This window comes from Apiospora marii (genome assembly GCF_038362585.1).
Source record: "Apiospora marii strain CBS 49790 chromosome Unknown utg000002l_segment0_segment0, whole genome shotgun sequence".
NCBI lineage: Eukaryota > Fungi > Ascomycota > Sordariomycetes > Amphisphaeriales > Apiosporaceae > Apiospora > Apiospora marii.
In genome coordinates this window covers 1,770,188-1,792,256 of record NW_027117373.1, presented here as the reverse complement: position 1 = coordinate 1,792,256, position 22,069 = coordinate 1,770,188, and the positions used below count along the sequence as shown (strand labels likewise).

General features: G+C 53.1%; 7 protein-coding genes across 7 annotated transcripts; 5 read left to right on the top strand and 2 right to left on the bottom strand.

Annotated features, from left to right (window-relative positions):
* Positions 1-158: 158 nt before the first annotated feature.
* On the bottom strand, positions 159-1,916 carry PG985_002243 (kinase-like domain-containing protein; the record flags this gene model as incomplete). Its single annotated transcript, XM_066822012.1, has 1 exon — positions 159-1,916. One exon carries the CDS (start codon positions 1,914-1,916, stop codon positions 159-161), a length of 1,758 nt encoding a protein of 585 aa, XP_066689444.1.
* A 1,073-nt stretch (positions 1,917-2,989) lies between these two features.
* On the top strand, positions 2,990-3,583 carry PG985_002242 (uncharacterized protein; the record flags this gene model as incomplete). Its single annotated transcript, XM_066822011.1, has 1 exon — positions 2,990-3,583. The coding sequence occupies one exon, from the start codon at positions 2,990-2,992 to the stop codon at positions 3,581-3,583; it is 594 nt and encodes a 197-aa protein (XP_066689443.1).
* A 1,315-nt stretch (positions 3,584-4,898) lies between these two features.
* Positions 4,899-6,536, top strand: PG985_002241 (uncharacterized protein; the record flags this gene model as incomplete). Its single annotated transcript, XM_066822010.1, has 1 exon — positions 4,899-6,536. The coding sequence occupies one exon, from the start codon at positions 4,899-4,901 to the stop codon at positions 6,534-6,536; it is 1,638 nt and encodes a 545-aa protein (XP_066689442.1).
* Positions 6,537-6,952: 416 nt separating this feature from the next.
* Positions 6,953-13,164, bottom strand: PG985_002240 (TPR/MLP1/MLP2-like protein; the record flags this gene model as incomplete). Its single annotated transcript, XM_066822009.1, has 3 exons — positions 6,953-7,380; positions 7,435-12,759; positions 12,873-13,164. The coding sequence occupies 3 exons, from the start codon at positions 13,162-13,164 to the stop codon at positions 6,953-6,955; spliced, it is 6,045 nt and encodes a 2,014-aa protein (XP_066689441.1).
* Positions 13,165-15,883: 2,719 nt separating this feature from the next.
* Positions 15,884-17,987, top strand: PG985_002239 (uncharacterized protein; the record flags this gene model as incomplete). The annotated part of the gene is made up of 6 exons (XM_066822008.1): positions 15,884-15,991; positions 16,151-16,483; positions 16,624-16,846; positions 16,901-16,983; positions 17,035-17,254; positions 17,302-17,987. The coding sequence occupies 6 exons, from the start codon at positions 15,884-15,886 to the stop codon at positions 17,985-17,987; spliced, it is 1,653 nt and encodes a 550-aa protein (XP_066689440.1).
* A 508-nt stretch (positions 17,988-18,495) lies between these two features.
* PG985_002238 (uncharacterized protein) lies at positions 18,496-19,157 on the top strand (the record flags this gene model as incomplete). The annotated part of the gene is made up of 2 exons (XM_066822007.1): positions 18,496-18,806; positions 18,992-19,157. 2 exons carry the CDS (start codon positions 18,496-18,498, stop codon positions 19,155-19,157), a joined length of 477 nt encoding a protein of 158 aa, XP_066689439.1.
* A 1,700-nt stretch (positions 19,158-20,857) lies between these two features.
* Positions 20,858-21,910, top strand: PG985_002237 (uncharacterized protein; the record flags this gene model as incomplete). Its single annotated transcript, XM_066822006.1, has 1 exon — positions 20,858-21,910. The coding sequence occupies one exon, from the start codon at positions 20,858-20,860 to the stop codon at positions 21,908-21,910; it is 1,053 nt and encodes a 350-aa protein (XP_066689438.1).
* Positions 21,911-22,069: the final 159 nt, after the last annotated feature.

The window sequence follows — 22,069 nt, the reverse complement described above, 5'->3', positions numbered from 1 at the left end:
ATATATTCGAGTATTCTGACCTGTTCGGTTTACCATTACTTCTGGCTGGGTATTAATAGGTAATAGTTTACGCCGCCAAAAATGACATGATCGTATCAAGTCCTTTCCCTCTCCTCCTTAAGAGGGTCAGAAACAAACCATGCTTCCGTGGAAGATCGCTATCCCCTGAGTGCCTCTCTTCTCTGCTTGAACCAACGGTGGTTGAGGACCTGCTCTGTGATCAGACGCTCCTCGGGTTCGTACTTGAAGATGCCTTCGAGCAAGTTCCCGAACACTTTCTGTTCGTTCTTGTCCATCTGCCAAACGACTACTCGGTTAGGGTCGCCGTACCAATGCTGCTCCGCCGTGCAGGACTCAGAGATGCGGATAACACGTCCGTCCCGGGCGTCATCCCAGTCACAAATGCACGGGTTGGCTGGATCGGGAAACTCGCCCCTCTTGTAAGGTCGCCCTTTGTCGATGGCGCGTTGGATATCCGCTCTCAAGCTCTGTACTTTGCCGGTTTTGTCGTTGCAGGATCCATTCACGGCAGTCCCTGTAGCACTCGGAGTGACAGTCTCACCACCATGGGGCTCAGACAGTCCCGTAGTACCACAGCGCTTTGGGGATTTCCCGCATACCGAGTCAAGGGGAGATGTGGAGACCTTCGGCTTCTTATGTTTGGCTGAGCTGTCATCCTCATCCTCATCCGAACTAAACCCATCGCTAGTCCCGTCATAGAATACGAACTCTCGAGGTATCAGTTTCTCTGTGAGTTGATATTTGAAATTCTGTTCTGCCATGTTGAGGAAATATTGTATCGATGTTGCCTTGTTGGAGCCGCCATCCTTGGCCCGCTGGTAAGCTTCGAAAGACAGGGGTATCGATAAAGGGTCTCCTGGTTTCCAAAGCGCTTCGCGCTCCTTATCGACAAAGAACTCGTCGAACGCCTCCATCTTCGCCGACACGTCGCTCTTGTACGCCTGCGGCAACGGCCCCCAGCGCCACTCCATTTCCTGTAGGACACGCACCCACGTGTCGAATTCCGAGACCAGTGCGTACGGCGTTCGCATCCGTACGAAGACGCAGGCGAGAGCCCAAAGATCGGTGGCTGGCCCTTTGGGGGAACGCTTGAGAAGTAGCTCAGGGGCTGCGTTGGATCGGTAGGACATCTGCTCAGGAGGCAGGTTTGCCGTCTCGTAGGATAAGCCAAAGTCTATCAAGACGAGCTTCCCAGTTCTGTACTTCGAGTCCAAGTGCATAATGGAGCTACTTTGAAACAATGCGTTAGGGGCGTGGGGACGAGCAGGCAGGCCGGAAAGTGTTTCAACTTCAGATGATCTCGCAGGTAACCCAATCTGCTGTTGCAGCTCACGCTGACTTAGTCTCTCAACGGAGCCATCTAGGCGCAGGCCGATATTCTGGATTCTGATATCTCCATGGCAAATGCCCTTTTCATGTAAGTATTTCACGGCCGAAGTCAGCTGAAAGCAAAGATCGATCAGCATGGTAGGGCTATGCAGCCCATAGCCCGATGGAGGGCTCGAATCCATTGCTGCCACGAGCTTCGACACAAAGCAGAGGTGTTTCCCGTTTGGCCCGTCCTGCCAGAAGTAGCATTCTGGTAATTCGATGTGGTTGCGCTCCAGCTCCTCGCGGTCGATATCCTCCAGCAGCTTGAATATCTTGAGCTCTTGGTTCTCTTCGTTGGAATCCTTGGCTTGCAGCACTTTGACTGCCCGCCAGAAATGAGAGTCCGAGTCTCTGCACAACCATACGGTTGACCCGTAGCCCCAGCCAAGTTTGTCCACAACCTTGTACCTGCCTTCATGGCCAAGTCTGTCGCCAGGCATGATGGGATGGAACCCACCGGGCCTGTATCGCTCCTTGTCCTCGTGTTCCTTCAGCTCATCTTCAGGAAGCTCTCGGTACAGCATTTTTTCGCTGTCAACTTCAGAGTGGCGCGGTGACGGATTCCTGCCGGACTCTGGGCTTCGGCTCCGACCTGCGCGACGTCTTTCTTCACCACGGTCCCTTGTGTCGTCGGATCTCCTGAAGTGACGCCGGAAATAGTCATACCAGAAGCTTCGGCAGCAGTCACATCTGCGAATATTCTCTCTCCGCTCTTGGTCCCGACTTGTTCTGGATCGGCGCCTGGCAGTCGACTGTCTCTCGTCTCGGTCTCTATCATACCGGAAAGGATCAAGTCGGTAACTGTAGATGTGGTGTCCATGGTCGCGAGGACTGCCACCTCGGCTCCTGCTCCGGCGGCGGCTATTACTTCTATGACGACTGCGGCATCGTCTCCTGTTCCTCCCCGACGTTGAAGAATGGCGGCGATCCATCTTTCGCGGGTTGGCCTCAGAGAAGGTCCAGTGGAGTCATGGAAGAATACGTCAGCGGGGGTGTTGTCAAGTTGGGAGGTTATATCGTTGACGAATTATAGCACGTTTCGTTTGGGCACGGTCAACGCAACACCTTTTTCGATGTTGTTGTAATCGCAAGTGCAAAAGCCACCGAGCCATTTCTCTAGGCACCGGACTCTAGGCCTGTACTGGCGATAAAGAGAACAAAGAGCATGCCTTTGCCCTGAAACCCCGCTCCTTTGTCCGCATCCGTTCGAGAGGCTGGCTATCCAAATTTTGGTCAATGGATTTCACTGTTGGCTACGTGATACACTGCGCTTCCTATCAGTCAACCCTCTTCACCATTGAGATGCCTTGGCCTTTGTTCATACGCGACAAAACTTGCGGCCGCGGTTCTAGCCTCTATCTAACGTATAAAAGCGAAATAAGCAAAGACACAATAATCTCTATTGTAATGAATAGACAAAGGCCTACCCCCATAATCATAGTAACCATGGCCTATAATATTGGGTGTGACCAGCCCTGTCTTAGATGCAATATGGTTCGGTATAGACATCGAAGATTAAACAAGACAATACTCCAACTAAACCCCAAGACATTCACTTATACAAATTTCTTTTAAAATATACCAAGCACTAGCTACTATGGCTCAAGACGCTACTGTATCGGACAACAGGTGGAATATCGGGATGCCCTTCCCCCCTGGCGGGCCGCTCAGGAAGCATCCCCAGGAAAAGGTTGTGCAAGTCGGGGCAGGACAGCTGGCCGATCCTGCGGCGATATGGCTGTGTGGTTTACCTAAGGGGGGCTTCGCCGCGAAGGGCGCAATAGAGGACATCGTCCAGAGAACCGCGGTCAAGGTGGGTGCCACTCACGCCTGGATCAGGTTTCCCGTTCATAACTATGGTTACGCGTACGATGAGTACGGTAGAAGAATACCAGTCTTCGACGAGAGCGGCAACTTCCTCGGGTGGAAGTTGGTCAGAAAGGACAACCACATCACCGTCTCCTTCGGCACCAGCTCGACTCACGTCGTTGTGCACGGGCACATCTACGTGACTGCCGATGCTATAGGCGCGCCAACGGGGTATCTGGATGCGAGGGATAGGAAGTACATCTGCATGGCGACGAACGTACGTTCGAGCTTTGGAAGGAGATTAAACACCGCAGCAGCGAGGCCGGCCAGCCCCAGCCCCATCCTTTCAACGATCGGCCTTCTTGGCAAGAAGAGTTCTTGATGGAGCACTACTGCCCCTGCGAACACGATGTCGGCCGTCGGGACGACGGCCGCTGGGACGACCACTACTGCCCTTGCCCACATGTCGAGCTGCTCGAAGTAGATCACTACTGTCCCAACGAGCCTTGCCCACACCGCTTCCATGGCTTTGCAAAGCAGGTGTTTCAATTACGGGTACGTTAGTAGTAGGAAGGTAAGCTAAATGGAGGAAGCCAGGGTCGCATATTGGATTTTTCAAGGAAGGCAAAACATGATTTGAAAAGGTATATAAAATGGGATAGACTACATATAATAGAGATTGATTGTAATGATAATGTTCTGAACTGAGCAGATGTCGGTGTGTCAACGAAAGGGAAGGAGTATTTGAATGCATCTGCTATCAGTGTCCATAGTAAATAGACTATGATGAAGCCCAGCGAATGCAGGGAGTATCCCACTCAGACAGCAGGGCTGACGTGCCTTGCTATCCTGAAGCGCTTAGCGAGGCTCACCGGCGCAGCCCCTGAGGGAGCCCGGCCAGTTTCGATGGTCTGATTGGTACACATATCGTATATAGTATAATTAGTTTGAGAGTCGGTCTCTTTCTTTGGCTGCTGATTCCCAGAATCGTTCTTAGACGCTCGTAACGACCCCTCAATTTGGGGGTGGCTTCGGCGGCATGCATTTGGATGGGTTATACAGTTTCAGCGTGGCCCTGGGCCGATTTCGTTGCCCCCATCCGTCGAAACGAACCTTGGTAAGACCAATCCCCATGGGGTTACAAAAACCTGGTTTCTCGCCACGGCCAGATGGAAAACCCTGTGTCTCAGTCTGTATAAGTCGTGAAGTCAAATCCTACTTAAAGGTCTCGTCAGCCATGACCCAGCAATCAAAGAATATCCATTCATCCAGCTCGATTGGGCTACGCTCATGCCACTACAGAGACATGAATGGACTACACCCTCTTTATTTAGTTGGTGCCGCGGGAGACAGCAGTGCGAGTACTATTGCAAGCTCTACAGGGAGTCCGGCCCATGAGCATAGAGTACCGCCGAAGAAGGAATCGAAGATCTTCAGGCGTTGGTCTCGGGATACTTGGATCACAGAGATATTGGCCATGGCAACATCGGTCGCATGCACGGTTTCCATCTGTGTTATTCTGAATGCCTTTAAGTAAGTAGCTGTATCTCGTTGCTCTCACCCACTCACTCCCTTTTAAGTACGAGGAAGTCACTCACAGCTCATGTGCTAGCAACCACCGAGTACCAGACCTGCCGGGCGGTGTGAGCCTGAACGCCGTCATCTCCACCCTCTCGACCGTCTCGAGCTCCCTGACGATGTACGCCGTCTCCGCCGCCATCGGCCAGGTTAAATGGAACTGGTTCCGGGCCCAGCGACGGCCTCTGCACCACTTCGAATTGCTGGACGAAGCGAGCCGTGGACCGTTAGGTTCTTTAAGCATCCTTCTTGCCGGAACGGTGCGATCGCTGGCAACATTGGGCGCATTGGTAACCTTGCTGAACTTGGCCGTCGCCCCGTTCGTGCAGCAGGTCATTGACCTGTCATCGGAACCCAGCGCACCCTCGCCTTCAGCGGACGCTAGCTTCCCCATCATGACGTTTCCGTCCTTCTACTTCCACACCAGCGAGGCTTATCAGGATACCACTGACGCCAGTCTCAGCGCTATCTGGAACGACGCGTCCGTTTATACGAGGCGCGCCCAGTGTCTCACGGGAAATTGCACGTGGCCCTTAGTGGAGACCCTTGAATGGTGTGTCAAGTCCGAGAAGGTCGCTGATTTGAAATCAGACTGTCCCGTGTTGTTCGAACCAGAGGACGGTGCATATGAGTATTTCAAATTGGAGTACGAGGCACATTCCGGCGCGTATCGGTACTGCAATATCTCTCTCCCGGGGACATTGAAGCCTCTCACATATACGTTGTCCTACGATACAGATGTTAACCCCTACGATAGAGATGTTAACCCGGATATGTACATTGCTTCAAGTTCGATCAGGACGCTAGCTCCCGTCAGGGTCTTTGACAATAAATTCGAGCAGGAAACGTTCATGGATATTCCAAGCCCATTCTTGTCCATGGCTTACGCACAATTCAGCATCCCCTCTATTATGAAAGGGTCATTCGTCCTGGAATCACTTGAACAGGCCGTTTTGACACTATGCAAAAAGACATATAACGTGTCAATGATCCAAGGGAATCTATCTATGGAGAGCCTTACGTCAGACTATGGTAGATTTTACCAAGACGAAACCGCAACACAAGAACTAGGCAGCAACGAGACCTGGTGTTGGACCCCGAATAATAAGGACCATTTGGTCTCGGCGGGACCTTCCCGGGTCACTAATGGCAACGTCACTTTCCTCTCAGATTCTTCCACCATGGCATTCTGCACCAACACTCGTTGGCTGCTGGCACAAGAAATCGCCGTGAGGCTGAGTGGTGATGACTACATTATTTACAGTGCCAAAAGAAACTCGACCGGAAGTATTAAGGGGCCGGCATACTCGAGTGTTGTACCGTACTTTTCTGGACCGCCCCTTTACGGAGTGACATCGACCTCAGACATCCTGAAGCGTGTAGGAGCACGTTCCCTCTCCCGCGTCATGGAGTCCACGGCCGCCGCCCTGAACCAAATCTACATCACCAAGACAACCGAGGCGGCCACCGGGATGACCTACACCTACGAGACCGTAGTAGTCGTTCGCTGGGCCTGGCTAGCCCTGCCGATCGCGGTACAAGCCCTCGGGCTGGCGTTCCTGCTGGCCGTGATCGCGACATCCAACAAGGCCCCACTGTGGAAGGGATCGTTTCTGGCGGCGCTCTATCACGGGTTTGAGCATGTGCCGGTAGGGGGCGACACGGCGACGAGTAGCGGCATGGCGGAAGCTGCTGAGAACACCAAGGCACTGCTGACCAGCAGTAGCAAGACGAAGACGGTTCTGCTACAATACTAGGACAAGGGGGATGCGGTAGCACGTCGAGCAAGAGATGCGTACAAGGACCCTCGTGAGCAATTCAGGGACTAATTAGACTATGCTATGTATACAACAAAGGAACCTTTTATTTATGTCAACACTTCCACCGCAGCGTGCGCTGTATGTCAGCAAATAGCAACCTGAACTCCATATCGCACAAGACAGACTTATGTGTCTGCTTGCTGTTCTGAACCACACTTGACCGCCTTCTCATTTTTCAACAGAAACAACGAAATCAACCCGTGAAGTTTTCTTCTTGTCAACCGTCATAGTACATAATGTGTATACATCTCGTTTTCTCCCTCCAAAGCCAGTCCGACCTATTCGCCCCTCGAAAACCGTCTCAGCCTATGAGCATGCAAGTCGGTATTGGAGTGGTCACCAGGCCGGGAGCTCTATTGACCGGCAGGTCCACCGCCCCTCTGCCTCTTGGCGCCAGCACCGGCGGCGTCAGATTCTCCACGAGGTCTCTTGTCGCCGGGCCGGAAATCGCCGGCAGCAGCATTCAAGCTCGCTCTGCCTTGCAACCCACCACGGTTTCCACCGCGACCACCTCTAGCAGCACCGCCCCGAGGTGCTTGGTAGGGACCGCTTGGCTGTCGGAGCCCGCTCCTCGTCTGAACGCCGGGCGCGGGAATGTTCGATTTCGGCTGTGCAGGTGGAGGCTGCGGCAGCGAAGATGGCGGCCCAGTGCTAGCGTTAGGCGCGAAAGGATTGGTAGGCGCCGGAGCTGGGGCCGAAGCCGGGGCAAGCTTGGGCAACGATGAACCAGCAGCAGGCTTAGCTGCCTGAGATGGTGCGCCGTTAGGGGCTGATTCGGGTGCTATATTTGTGTTAGTAAGAATCAAGTCAATTCTGGGTGGAGCTCTTGACTTACCGGATGGAGCCTTTGGTGCCGAAGGCAACGATGATGCAGCAGGCGCTGCAGCGCCCGGTGCCGCCGGCTTGGGCGCTGGTGGCGGTGCCTTTGCAACCTTGGCAAGATCCCAAACCTCGACGACGGGGCGTTGAGGTGTCTCCTTGGCGGCCGTTTCCACCACAGAGAGCTTGGCGGTGGCAGCTCGCACCTTGTTGTCAGCCATGTTCAGTTGCAAAGTGGTTTTGGACTGCGCCAGCTTCTGTGCTTGTTCCCTGGCCTGAACAATCTTAGCGTCAACGTCGGCCTTTGGCACATGCATCTGTTCGCATTCCTCCTTAAGCTTCTTAGTCTCCTGGGCGATCTTCGACTTGATGTTGTTCGCCAAGATGGATTTCACTGTTGGGTTCTTGGCGATGAAGTCCCTAACCTCCGCCTCGTTCTCGAGATTGGCGGGTATCGCAGGCGTTCCGCTGGGAGTGCTTGGGACGGGTGCTTTCGATGGTGTGGCAGGTGGTTTGGTGTCAGCTGGAGCCGAACCCTGCTCAACCTCCCATATCTTTCTCTCCTGCTCCAATTGCAGCTTGAACTGCTCCTGTAGCTTGTCCTTCTCCTGCTTGAACTGCTCCCTTTCTTCGTCCATTTGAGCAGCCTTCTCCTTCAGCTTGGCGTTCAGTTGGGTCTTCATCTTCTCACTTCGCTGATGAAGTCGGGCCTGCTCGTTCTCTTCCAGTTCGCGAGCCTTGGCTTCGAGCTCAGCTGCCTTCGCTTCTGCTTCCTCGATCTTCTTTTCGAGTGCCTGTCGCTCAGCATCGGACAAGGGGGCAGGAGTACCGCCGTTCTCCATATTTACATCAGTATCAGATGTACCAGCTTGCGCTTGAGCCAGTGCCTGGTCTCTCTCGGAAATAGTAGCCTCCAGCTGACTGCGGACGGCCTCAAGTTCTTGCTCGATGGAAGCCTTTTGAGTGCTGACGTTCTCAAGTTCGGATCTGGCTTCAGCGAGTTGTCTCTCGAGCTCCGCAGTGTTTTCGGTGCTTGCAGCAACACCCTCTTCCGCGGCCGCGGGTGCATCGTTAGCAGCTGGTGGTGCCGGGTCCTTGCTTCGTGATGCTTCTTCTTGTAGTGACTGAACCTGGGCCTGGAAGCTCTTGATCTGCTCTGCGGCAGCTAGGCGCTCTTTTTTCTCGGATTCCAGCTCTTCCCGTGTCGATGACAGCTGAGAGTGGGCGTCCTGGAGCTGGTTCTGAAGATTATCTCGTTCGGACTCGATGGTGGCCTTCTCCTGCCTCGCCTGGTTTAGCCTCTGCTTGAACTGGCTTGCGAAGTTCTCCTTCTGCTGTGCCAGCCTGTTGCTGAGCTTGGTTTCGCTCTCCCCGACTTCCTTCTCAAGCTCCTGCACTCTCTCCTGGAGTTTGGACTCGGCTTCTTGCAGCGCAGTCTTTTCTGTTTCCAAAGCGGTGACGGATTGCTTAAGTTCCTCGACTTCGGCGGGATCAGTGCGCCCATGCTTAGCCAAGATATCCTCGGTTCGCTTCTGCCAGCGATCCCGGTCTTCGTGCAGTTGCTTGATCTCGGCTTCCTTGAATGACTGTTGGCTTTGCAATTCCTCGATTGTCGCTTCCAGAGGTTGAATCTTGGATTCCAGTTCCGCGATCATTGTCGTCTTCGTTGTGAGCTGTTCCTCGGCCTTGCGGGCCTGCTCCCTCAGGACAGCGTTGCTCTCCCGGTAGACATTCAGCTCTTCCAGTTTGTTCATGAGATCCTTGTGGGACATGGACGCGCGTTGGCTATCGGAATTGCTGTGTCGCTCTTGCTCGAGCTTCAGTCGAGCCTCGTCAAGTTGCGACTGGGTGTAGTCCAGTTGTTCTTGCAAACGCTTGGCCTCGCTCAGTTTGAGATCGTACTGGACCTCCAAAATATCCTTCTCACGGCGAAGATAGCTAGCAAGCTCGCGTAGTTGAGCTTCAGAGGATGAAGATGGCTGTGCTTCAATGGCCTCCAGCGAATCGCCAAGTGCTGCACGGTTTTGTTGTAATGCCGCAACTTGAGACGTAACGCTGTCGAGTTGTTGATGCAATAACTTGTTCTGCGCATCCGCTCCATCATGCCTACTCCGCAGCTCAGAAAGCTCTCGTTCCATCCTCTTACGACCATCATCCCAAGCGCTCTCATTCTGCAGAAGAGTAGCGCGAGCCGACTCTGCTTCGGCTCGCAACGTAGCTACCTGCGTCTTCAGCTGGTTGTATTGCTCGCGGGTTGTAGACAGAGACTTCGCTGTCTCTCCATGCTTGGTAACTTCGTTCTCATAAGCGTGCTGTGCGTTACTGGCAATCTCTGCCTGTGTTCGCAAGTCCTCTTGGTGGTAACGGGCAGTCTCGCTGTAGTTGGCCTCCTGGTCCTTAAGGCGCTTGATCTCTTCATCCAAAATGGCTTTTTCGTCCTGGAAGCGTTGCGCCACTTCATTCTGCGAATCGCGGAGAGTAGATAACTCGCCGTTGGATCTAGCAAGTTCGGCGGTGATCTCTTCTATGCGTTGCTGGAGCTCCTTGATCGATCCATCCTTCGCGGCCAGCTGTGCATCCATGCTTGCAGCATATTCGTCCTGGCTGGTCGTTATAGTGCGCAGATCCTCCTCGACGGCTTCAGTGAGTTCCTTGTATTCCTCATTTTGGATTCTGGCATTCTCCAGCTGTGATTTCGTTAACTCAAGGTCGCGTTTCAAGTCAGCAGCCTCGTGAATAAGCTCCTGGATACGCTCGTCTGCATCCAGTCCACCTGTCTGGTCCGTACCGGCAGCGGCAGTACCTGGTCTGGGGGTGGAGAGGGGTTGAAGTCGCTCGGCTTTCTCGGCGGCGCTGTTCAGCTGGATCGTCAACTCGTCATTGCGCAGTTGAAGGTTGTCCTTCGTCGTCTTGGTGGCAACGAGTTCTTCGCGGATCTTGCTAAGGTTGGTTGAAAGCTCATCGATGCGCTTCTGAAGTTGCTGCGTGTCGTACTCTTTGCGTTGCTGCAGCTTCTTGTTCTCCTCTTGTTCGTCGCTCAATTTCTTCCTGAGAGAGCTAAGTTCGGTCTGCAGAGCTTCAATCTCAAATTGGGAGCGACGCTTGAGCTCCGCCTCGCTGATGTCGCGCTCATTCCTGAGGTTCTCGTGTGTCGCAAGTAGACCATTGAGACGTGACTTCTCCTCGCTGAGGGATTCGTTCTCCTTTTCCAGTCGCTCTTTCGTGCCTTGGTACCAGTTCTTCTCCATTCGAAGGTTCGCAGCCTCGCTGCGAGTGCTTTCCAGTTGACCCTTGAGCCCAACCAACTCCTCTATAGCTTCCTGTGTCCGTTTATCCTGCTTGGCGGCGGACTCACTTTGTGCCTCGAGCCTCTTCTGCAACTCCTTGTTCTCACTCTGGGCGGATTCGAAGTTGCCTTGTAGGATGCTGAATCGCTCCTGGGAGAGAGAAAGCTGACTTTGGGTCTTGGCAATTTCAAGCTGCAGGGAATTCTTGGTGGCAGAAAGTTCGCTGAGCTGTTTGTTCAATGTTTCTCGGTCAATTTTCTGCTCAGTGCGATAAGCGTCAAAGTTTTGTTGAAGGTCTCTGAGCAGAGTCGTGTAGTCGGAGGTATCTTCGCCAGCGACAGAGTTCTGTTCGATGCTTGCCAGCACGTTGCTGTCTCTACCCAGGGCAGACGACATCTCCTCGGCTGATACTCGCTCCTCCACCATACGACGGAACATGTCTCGCTCCGACATGATGCTCTTAGTTCTGGCAGCGAAAGTCCTGAGACGGTCTTCAAACTCCTTGATCTGTTCCTTCAATCGGACATTCTCGTTGCGGTCCTCGATGGCTTGTTGCTTTTCTGAGGCCTCCGCGTCGTTCTTCATCTCTTCAGACAGCTGATGAATAATCTTGAGGAGCTCCTGGTTCTTCTCTTGCAGGTCCTTCACGTCACGGAACACAACCAAGCGCTCGGTGACCAGAGTATCAACATCGGACATTTCCTCGTTGGTGAAGCCGTCGGCTCGGGCAAGACGTTGGAGTTGCAGAGTTTCTTCGAGTGTCAATTCCTGGTCGCGATGCTCCAAGTTGAAGATCATCATTTGCAATTGGGCACTCAGGTCCCTCAGTTGGCTGCGAATGATGTTTCCCTCAACTTGGGCATTAGACAGGGCAACCTCGGCTTTCTTGGCCGCCTTCTTCGCAACGTCTCGCTCCTTGAAGCTTTCGTCGGAGAGGTGAGACATATTTTGGATCTCCTTCTGCAGACGAACGTTCTCGGAGGACAGTTCATCTATCTCGGGAATCTTGGCTTCCAATTGGCTCATCATGTCGTCGATCTCCTCGCGAAGCTTTTGGTTCTCGAATCGTACACTTGAAAGTTGGTTTCTCAAGGTGGCGTTCTCGGAGATTGCTTGTGTGGCCGAAGTCGTGGATTTTCTAACGGAACCCGGTGTTCCAAACGGCGAACTGGGACGTCCGTATACGGAACCGTTCATGGGCCGAGGGGTTTGGGGTGCCGAGCCGGGAGGCGCAGGAGAGGTAGCTTCTTGCACAGACTCTTGGAGACGCGCAACCTCAGCCTGCAGGCTTTCCATCTCCGAGGTAGCTTGGTCGTAGTTCTGCTGAGCCTGTGCCAACTGGGCATGGGCGTTTCGAACGGCATCTTCACCCTCCTTCTTGACCATGTCAACTCTCGACTCCACCTCCAACAGTCGCTTCTTCTGGCTCTGGAAGAGCTCCTCTTTCATCTGCACAAGTCGGTTCTGAGACTCAAGATCTTGGTTGTAAGCCTGCTCTTTGCGCGCAAACGATTCTCTCTCACGCTGCAATGTGGAAAGAACCTCTTCGGTCTTGTTCTGAGCCTGTTCGAGTTGTTTGCGGAGTTGCTGCTCGGTGCGTGTCTTGGCTTCAAGGTCGCCAGTCAGATCGTTGACCTTGTTCTGGAGTTCGCTCAACCGTGCGCCCTTCTCCTTTCGGTACTTCAGCGCCTCTTCCTGCTTCTTCTTTGTCTCGTTCTCGTAGAAATCGGCACTGCTTTGCGCCATTGCCAGCTGCTGTTGAAGGGACTGCTCTCGGAATTTCACGGTAGTAGCAGCAGCCTGAGCTGACTGGATGGATTGTTGCAAGGTCGCAAGCTCCTGCGCAAGCTTCAGGTTCTTCTGGTGCTGCGCCTGGAGCTCTTGCGAAAGACTGTCGTTTGCCTTGTTCTTCGTCTCGATGATGGCAAGAGTATCACGGTTTGAAAGCTCCAGGGAGCTTATGCGGGCGCGCAAGGTCTCGACTTCGGCGGCCGAAGTACTGCTCGATGATTTCACAGAGTGAAGTTCGTTCTCCAGGCTCTGCCGGGTCGTTTCTGTAAATATACCGTTAGTTTCGGGTCGGCGGTGAAGTGGGATTTCGACAGGTTGCAGAAGCGCAATTGCGGATATGCTGCTGGCTTGGCCATGTGTTTGCGTTGTAGCTTACCTTCCTGCTTCAATTTCTCGCGGATCTCCTCGACATCCTTGAGCGCTTTTTTGGCGGTTTCGTTGCTGCGATCGCGCTGAGCTTCGGCACCTCGAACATTCGTCTCAAGTTCCACTTCCAGCTGCAGCTTCTGCGAGTACATGCCATCGTATTCGTGGGCCTTTGTCATCACAGCAGCCAGGACAGCGTTGACGAGATCGGCGGTCGGATTGGTGGTGAGTGAGATCAGAGTGTCCTCTGGCGTGCCCAGATGGGCCGCCAGGTAGCCGATATCGACGTCGGCGGCGGCCATCTTATCGATGTCGAGCGGCTGAACTTGGTGTCATGGGCAGTCGATGGGAACAAGGACGGATCGGAAAACAACGTTGGGTAAGTGTGATGCAGAATGGTTTGTCGCGATGGAAGGGTTGCAGGCCCCACGCAGCAGTGCAAACAGAAAGGTTTGCTATCCCTGGCGGAGAGTCGGAACACGCGAGAACAAAAAGAAAAGAACTAGGTGAAAGGAATGGCAGTCGCGTAAAACCTGCCGACCAGAACAAGCGGCTAGATCGAGGTTGGCCGACTGAAAGGTGGTGGATGCGAAGGAAATGGCCAGTCGCCAAAAGTCCAAAGAGATGAGAAATTCCTTTGAAGGTTGACTGAGCTCCAACTCAATGCTCTGTTTTCGGAAGGGAAGGCGCGACTGGACTGCTGCAACGGCAAGGCTGTTGTTGCTCCTTGCTTACTTGGTACGGAGTACTTACCAGAATAATGGTGACACCAGACTGATGGACAGCTTGACCGCACTAACCTTAAACAACTAGCGCCTGTGCTGGTCTGCTGTTGGTTGGCCCAGGCCCACTTGCCTTTCCATGCCAGCCTCCCCAATTTTCAGGCCAAACGTTACCTATTGATGGCCTTGCTTGCGTCCATACATCACCGACCTGTTACCCCAAGTAGGCTGGAATAATTGAAGATTTGGGCCTCAAATTGTTGTACACTTGATTGGCCAAGATGGGTTCCCTATAATCAATGGTTTCCTTTTTCACAATAAACTGGACATTTCCGTCAGATAACATAGCTACAATGACGTAGGTGTCTTGGGAACAGCATGGCTACAACACGTAAACGGGGTTCGAACATCGAATGCTCCTCATGTTACTACAGGCTAGGTAATCCTTAAAAGATCTTCGGTCTCATTGACAAAACGGCCAGTGGAAAAGCTCTGTACTACATACAGCAGTACAAATTATTGATTGTGAGTATGCGATCTCGCCTGAGGTGACTAGGATAATGAATGAAGGCATGGATACGGAGTATACGCCATTACTCTCGGCGATTGCTGGCAATCGCTATAATTGTAACCTTCAACAGAGGGCCGCAACCAAGAACAATGAAAGAGCAACCAAATGCGCCACCATATGCACAGCTGGGCCGCCCAGAGCTGACGGGGCAGCTACGTCGCCCCCCACGTCGGACGTGAGACGCATATAAGCGCGATAGACGGGCCAGAGATGGTAACTGCCAAGCGCAGCGGCAAAGAGACCGTTATGTCGACGAAATCCCTTGGGAGAAACCAGCATCACAACGGATAACAGGACCGTGGAAAGTAATAGACCACCATATTGCCTCAAAATCAGGCCTGCTGCTGGCGAGAATTCAGGCAGCTGTTTCTCCGGAGTCAATATGAAACTGACAGCTGCTGGAGTCTCGATGACGGCGTGCCAGATGTAGGCCGACTGGGACCACGAAGGTGGCATGTCTCGGAATTGTCTGTTTCGGTGTTGGCACTTCGCTTGATTCAATTGACGACTTCAAGCCTCGATGGAGACCGTCAGATTGGTAGGAGTTATAACAGAACAAATTGGGGGTTCAAAGACTTGATCAAACTCAAAACTAGCGGCACAAGGGAATTTGCTCGAGAAACACCAACGGCTGAATGTGCAAGACGAGCACGCCCTCCGGAGAATTATAGAGGTTAGACGAGCGTGGGTCTTAGCTCCAACCAAGCTACGGGGTACTAACGTTTCCTACATGTGTGTTTCGATTCGAAGGTGCAATGCCAGGTGCGATGCGGAATCCTTCCGCTATGGTATCTGGTGTTAGTGACTGTCGCACTCGATTCCAGAAGGATGCGACTTCGAGATGAATTCATAACTGCCTAGAGGATATTTCCCACGTCACTTTTTCTGCCGCCAAAAGGTATGTTATCCGCTTGTATATTAGGAATGCCTCTAAGCTGTGTTTCCAACGACGCCACCACAAGTAGCCGTTATATTTGGGCTCGTACAATCTACCACTACCTACTTACTCTACAACATTAAATTATGCGTCTGGGCTATGCTCACTCAATTCGACTAATTAGCTATTTTCCAAAGTCTAATGCCACAACAGCTGGAGTCTTGGCAAGCCGGCGCGTTCCTAACCGTGATTGAAGGTGTGTGTGCCTAGGAGTACCCAAATCACCTCCTTACCGTAGTCCGCGAGGTGTCATCGAGCCGTGAGCAAACAGCCATGTCGAGAATATGGGCATTTATGCGCAGAGTCCATGTATGCATAACCGATTTCTAGAGAAACCCTCACGAAGGAACAACGCATCCGATTATCGCTCAGCCCTTCGGTTATATCAGCGGGGGCAACCATGGCGCTTCGCTTTGGCTTTGCCCAGATTGGTCTGGCCGAGATGGGGCAGGTCTGGCTTCCCGCTCGATGATGGGCGTATTTTTTTCAGCTGCCAGGGGTTCACGACTCCACGCGCTAAGGAGGCAGCAGACATCGCAGCAGCAGTCATTTGCGGGATGCCGTTCGAGGGACGCCAAGAATCGAATGCTTCGAATGGCGTCCCCTCATAAGATTGCGAGACTTTCCCTCTTTGGTCCTCTGCCTGCCGACCTAAGAGTGAACCTCTTCGCCGCGGGTTCCTGTTGGATTTCTACCATCTTGCGATATCCCCTTGGAACTATTTCCGTATAGTTGGCACCTGATTCTGCAATATTGGTCGATTGGTGACCGCAGTGAAGGTTCCTGAGAATATGCGGATCTCTAGCAGCACCTGGCTATCATGGCTGGCTATGGGCGGATGGTTGGCGGTTGCTACCGATGTCGTCTACGTGACAGACTTGACAATATTCACGGAGTTGGTGAGTTGGTACCATTTGTTGTTGGAGTTGGTCGTTTGCAGCTGGCATGTTCTACCACGAGATCATTGGGGCAACTCTTATACTACAACGTCTAATCGGCATAGATGTTCTCTATATGGTTCATTTGCCTTGATGATGATGCAATACTAACAGATTTAGGCACCCTGTGCTGCCTCGGCTCTGTCTTATAATATCATGTCAATGACCTACTCTGCCTGCCCCCAGGCCGTTACCGACTTGCAGTCCTGCGTCTGTTCCAAGGGCAGCATACCCTCGTCAGTACAATTCGGCATCTCGAACTCCGTAAGCTACAGCTGTGGATCGACTGCGACGGATGACCAAGCCAGCGCCTCGAGTGCATTCGCCGCCTACTGCAATCAAGCAAACATCACGCCGTTCCCGAAGCCAACACAGCCGGTGTCGCAATACATTATGGACTTTCCCGAATGGGCGGAGCTTGCGCCTTGCGCTGCGTCTGCAGTGTCGTTAAACGTTATGTAAGTCTCTAACCGAACTGCGCATCGCGCCATATTGGTGTGCCTTCGTTCAGTGCCATTTTTCTAACTTGACAAAAGGAGCATGGTTCGTGGCATGAGACCCAAAGCATCATTCAGGAACCTAACGAACTACAGACGTACGATCTTTGCCCTACCGATGCGAGCCTTCTGGCCCCCTGTGTCTGCAACAAGAACCAAAATTCCCTGAGAGTTAGCCAGGCCATCAATACATCGGTCAAGTCGTCTTGCTCAGCCCACACCGCCGATGTATCATCAGCGCAAGCTCTGTTCGCCGCATATTGCGCCCTCAACAACGGCACCACTGCATTTCCTACCCCCTCGGATCCGCCAGGTGACAGTACGAGCCCCGTTCCAATCCCATAGTTGAATGATCAACTCACGCTTCTTTCAGTGACGTATTATGTGAATGGGATGGCCGAATACAAATCTCTCGCACCATGCGCCCAATCAGCACTGTCATCTGGCATATTAAGCGTAAGTAAAACCCGGGTTATGTGTAGTTGGATCTGACCCAGCATTTTCCAGCAAACATACGACCTCTGTCCTTCAGGCCCCAAAGCGTTAGCGTCTTGCGCGTGTATCAAAGACGGTATGCCCGGTCTGCTATCTGCGGTAATCACAAGTGGTGTAAGGTACTCCTGCGATCAAACTGCGTCAGCAGATATCAGTTCAGCCTTGAGGGTGTGGGACATTTACTGCAGTGCCGCAAAAGGGCTGGTAACCCCATCAGGCATCACCGAATCAGGTATGTAAATCCCACCCGCGGAACACTTCAGTTTGCTCACCAAGCAGTGCAACAAACATGGCCCCCGGGTCGAACTGGCAGCAACTCCGGCCCACGCCCCACCGGCACTGATGCGAATTCCAACAGCTCGAGCAGCAGCAGCAGCGCAGATGCGTCCAAAGGAACCAAGTCCAACGTGACTATTATTGCTTCGGCTGTCGTTGGTGTTATACTTGGGCTGGGGGCCATTGGTGCGGTCCTGTTTTACTTTATGTGGCGGCGCCGCCATGCGCAAGGTGGAAATCAAGAAGAGGCCTGCCATATTCCTACTATGGCACCAGACAATGGCTCCGGGAAGCCCGAACTCGACAGTACCGCAATCGCTGTTATGGCGGAAGCCGGAAGCCCTAGTGTCAGCTCGTTGAGGCCGGCTTCGCCGCCACGCGCAGATAATGTCTCTCCAGTATATGCGCATGGAGAAGGCCATTACTCACCACTCAAACCGGAGCTCTCGTCGACACCAATGGCAAGGCAGCATCCAGGACTCCAGGGAAACCATGGGCCATCTTCTCAAACTCATCCCCCTGTACCCGAAGCATATGGGCAGCCACTCCATGAAGCACCTGGTCAGGCCCATGGAGATGGCCATGTAGCTCCGCCTAACCACACGAACCAGCAACACATGGGGTGGCAGTCGGGACCAGTACACGAGATGGATGGTGGATATGGAGGAGATGGAGGAGGTCACCACTAAGACGAAAGAACGACCTGCTAAACATCGACATACATCACGACAAGGACACGCGTCTGTTCGCAACCAGCTATGTTTCCTTATATTAATAGACAATTAATAACTATTGTATACAATAGAGACATCTTGCTTTTGAAATAAGGGCAAGTAGGAAGTTGATCCGCTTTTGAGGGCTGTAAAGGGGGAGTTAGACGGGACGATAGGGCTGATGTTCGCGACGCAATATTGACAAGATCAACATATCATATCTATATTGGATGACAAGCAACCCTTAACCGAGGATTGTATAGTTTGTAAGCCATCTACCAGCATCGGGAGTCATAGCTGTCTTACGTTCATGATGATGTGTATCCAGCTATCTCATTGAACCCAGCTACTCCATTGCGAGTCGGTTATCCGAATGCGAGCCGTTCCCTCTTTGCCAAATCCCAAATGCCAACCTTACGGTTCGGCCAACTTTCCTCTTCTCGCTGTCCACACCACACTCAACTTTTCAGCTGCACCGAGCACGATGAAGGTTAGTTGGACTTCAAAGATGTGCACGTGGCGTGATCTAACAAACAGCTGGCAGTACCTCGCCATCTCGTTCCTGGTTATGCTGGTCATGATGGTGGTCGGCACCACTTCCACCACGGGCACGCCCGACACTCCCGCATCCCAGCCCATCCTCCACGAGGTGAAAGCCATGGTCACCGAGACGGCCAAGCTCCATGTCGACAGTGCTACTGCACCTGCACCTGCCCCCCAGCGTGCTGCAATGGGCGAAAATGACAAATATGTCATCAACTGCAACGGTTCCTACGTCAAATCCTTCATTTGCTGGTGGGTCACAGTCCAAAGCCGGTCAAATCTGTTCACGAGAGCCCCCATGAGCCTCTCCTTTTTTCTCTCGTATTTTGTCGTTGATTACCTTGCTGTCTCCGTTTAGCGGATTACGCAACCTCCCATAATCCGACGACCATCATCTTCCAGCACACTCACCATGTAAGTACTGACGTGGAGTCCAGGTACTACAACAACACTCGCTGTTTCAGCGGCCACTTGACCTCCGATTCCCCGGACTGTCTCGCGAACTGCACGTGCGACCCGTGGAAAAATGATTACTGGGGCCCTGGCTTGAATGGCTCGCGGAAGCTGCCCATCGAAGTCGCCCCCGTCGATGCCGAAGAGTAACGTGCGGGCTGAGCGCAATCTGAGTCGTTAGGCACCCGGAGTAGAAGGCTATGCGGATGCATATGGGAGGAAAACGAGGCAACATTGTCTTACACCAAGATCTTGGTCGGCTTCATCTGGCATCTCTAGATAGGCAAACGGACCAGTTCCCGTATGGATCTGACCAAGTATCGTTCTAGTACGGATAATATACTTGATTCAAGTTTGAGGTCTGTAGGCGTACCTGATTCAATTCACCCTATGCGACTCTGCAAGTTGTTACCCGTCACCTACCACAAGCATGTCGATCGAAGCATGCTACGGGATAATCAGACCTTCTTGTCGGCGATAGGTGATATTCGCATGTCATTGCCATTAATTAATTGACCAGCTTCAGTGAGTCAGATCACCTACATCAGCTTTGTCACTTTCAAACGGCGGTATGGCTTGGCTACATGTAAGGTACCTAACTCTCGGTACTTCATGCTGGCCCCTTCCTCCCCAGGAACGGGGTTACCGGCTTTAAAAGGGGAACCCGCTCAACAGCCCACTCAAGCTTCACGCACAAGATGGTTTGCCTTAGTAACGAAGCCAACGCTCTTTCCCCGATGTGTCGGATGCAGGTCAAACCAAGCTTCGGCGGTTCACTTCTGCTAGGTAACATATATGTAGTGGTACCTTTCAGCACCAGGAGTCTGCGCCTGCATTCGGTTCGGGCATATCCGGACGGAGATGTCACTCCCGGGACGGTTTGTTGCTGTTACAGTGACGTCGATATTGCATTCGATGGTTTCCCACGTAACGAATCGGCAAGCCCTTGCAACAACAGCCGGCATTGCAGTATCTAACTTTAGAGCACTAGCTACCTCCTAGGTGCACTTTCCTTGAGGTAAACGCCGAACGTAAGGGCGCTAAATGATGAGGGCAGAGGGCACCTCAGTACTTCAATAGGTAGAGCAAACACTTGACGGTTTGCTTCCAATTGATGCAACGTACTTCTATCTACCTCGCGTATACCGATTTGTCAGCATCGGACCTATCACCTCAGACCTCTAGAATATTGCAAAACATTGACTATCTCCGACGACGATCTTATGATGGAGCCACTTGAACACTCGACTGTTAGCAAAGCCACATCTGGGATAGCAGAGTAGAGCCAGGCCCCACTATAGCTTCCCATAGCTCCTGAGCGCGGGGTAAAAACTGGCGACGTAGGTGGTAGGCAATTCCGATCGAAAAACAGAAGAAGTTGCGTCACGACTCGATTTCTCTGTATATTTGTCATGTTGTATGTCGCACACTATAGCTGCCACCCATGCTGCCCATGATACCCATGCTACCTATCCACTTGTGCACGGCGTGCGGACAGTTTGCTACAGTACTGATGACACTCATCCTGCCTACCTCATATCCAGTTAGGAAGGCGATAAAATCCAGAATATCTGTGCATGTGTGGGTATGCACCTGCAGAAGAGGTAAGTAGGCAGGGCAGGCAGGCGGGATGATACGTAAACAGTTCACGCTGCCGCGGTAGGAAAAGGCTCAGAGGCCTATATAGCCAGGAGAAACCCCTCACTCCCTCTCCCTCCTCTTCTTGTCCCGGATTCCCAAGCAACCTGCCCACCATCTTGTACATGCATCGTCGCCTCTTCACTGCCAACTCCATCCGCACATTCAGTACCTCTTTCACTAGACATACTACCACCACAGCCACCAGCAAGATGCCCGCCGTCAAGTCCATGTTCGACCCCAAGGACATGCAGTTCCGCCACCTGGGCCCCACCGGCCTCAAGGTGAGCGTGCTGTCCCTGGGCGGCTGGCTGACGTACGGCGGCACCCAGAAGGGCGAGATTGTCAAGAAGTGCCTGCAGACGGCCTGGGACCACGGCATCAACACGTTCGACACGGCCGAGACGTACGCCAGCGGCGAGTCCGAGGTCGAGATGGGCCAGGCCCTCAAGGAGCTCGACTGGCCGCGCGACGAGTACGTCCTGACCACCAAGATCTTCTTCGGCACCGGCCGCAAGGAGCCCAACACGCGCGGCCTCAGCCGCAAGCACGTCGTCGAGGGCCTCAAGAGCTCGCTCGAGCGCATGCAGCAGCCCTACGTCGACATCGTCTTCGCCCACCGCCCCGACTACGCCACCCCCATGCGCGAGATCGTCGAGGGCTTCACCCAGGTCATCCGCAACCTCAACCTCGCCTACTACTGGGGCACCTCGGAGTGGTCCGCCACCCAGATCATGGAGGCCACCCAGATCGCCGAGAAGTACAACCTGATCGCCCCCGTCGTCGAGCAGCCCCAGTACAACGCCTTCCACCGCGAGCGCTTCGAGGTCGAGTACAAGCCCCTGTTCCAGCAGTTCCAGTACGGCACCACCATCTGGTCGCCCCTGGCCTCCGGTCTGCTCACCGGCAAGTACAACGACGGCATCCCCGAGGACTCGCGCTTCGCCACCAACAAGTCCTTCTTCGAGGACACCGTCAAACAGCTCCAGTCGCCCGAGGGCAAGGCCAAGATCGAGAAGGTCCGCAAGCTCACCACCATCGCCGAGAAGCTCGGCGGCAACGCCAGCCAGCTCGCCCTCGCCTGGTGCATCAAGAACCCCAACGTCAGCACCGTCATCCTCGGCGCCACCAAGGTCGAGCAGATCGAAGACAACTGCAAGTCTGTCAAGCTGTCCGAGAAGCTGACCCCCGAGCTCATGGAGGAGATTGAGAAGATCTTGGACAACACGCCTAAGCAGCCTCCAGTCTATGGCCGTGAGCGATAGACGCTATATGAGATGAATTGGTCGATTTAAAAGCATTATTCTCTGCAAAATTAGGTACCTAAAATAAATTAACATGATACTCCACCAACATGAATGTTGACTTGCTTGTTGCCCGAGTTACGTTATTGCGGAAGGCGATTGCAAGTGTTGCATATTATA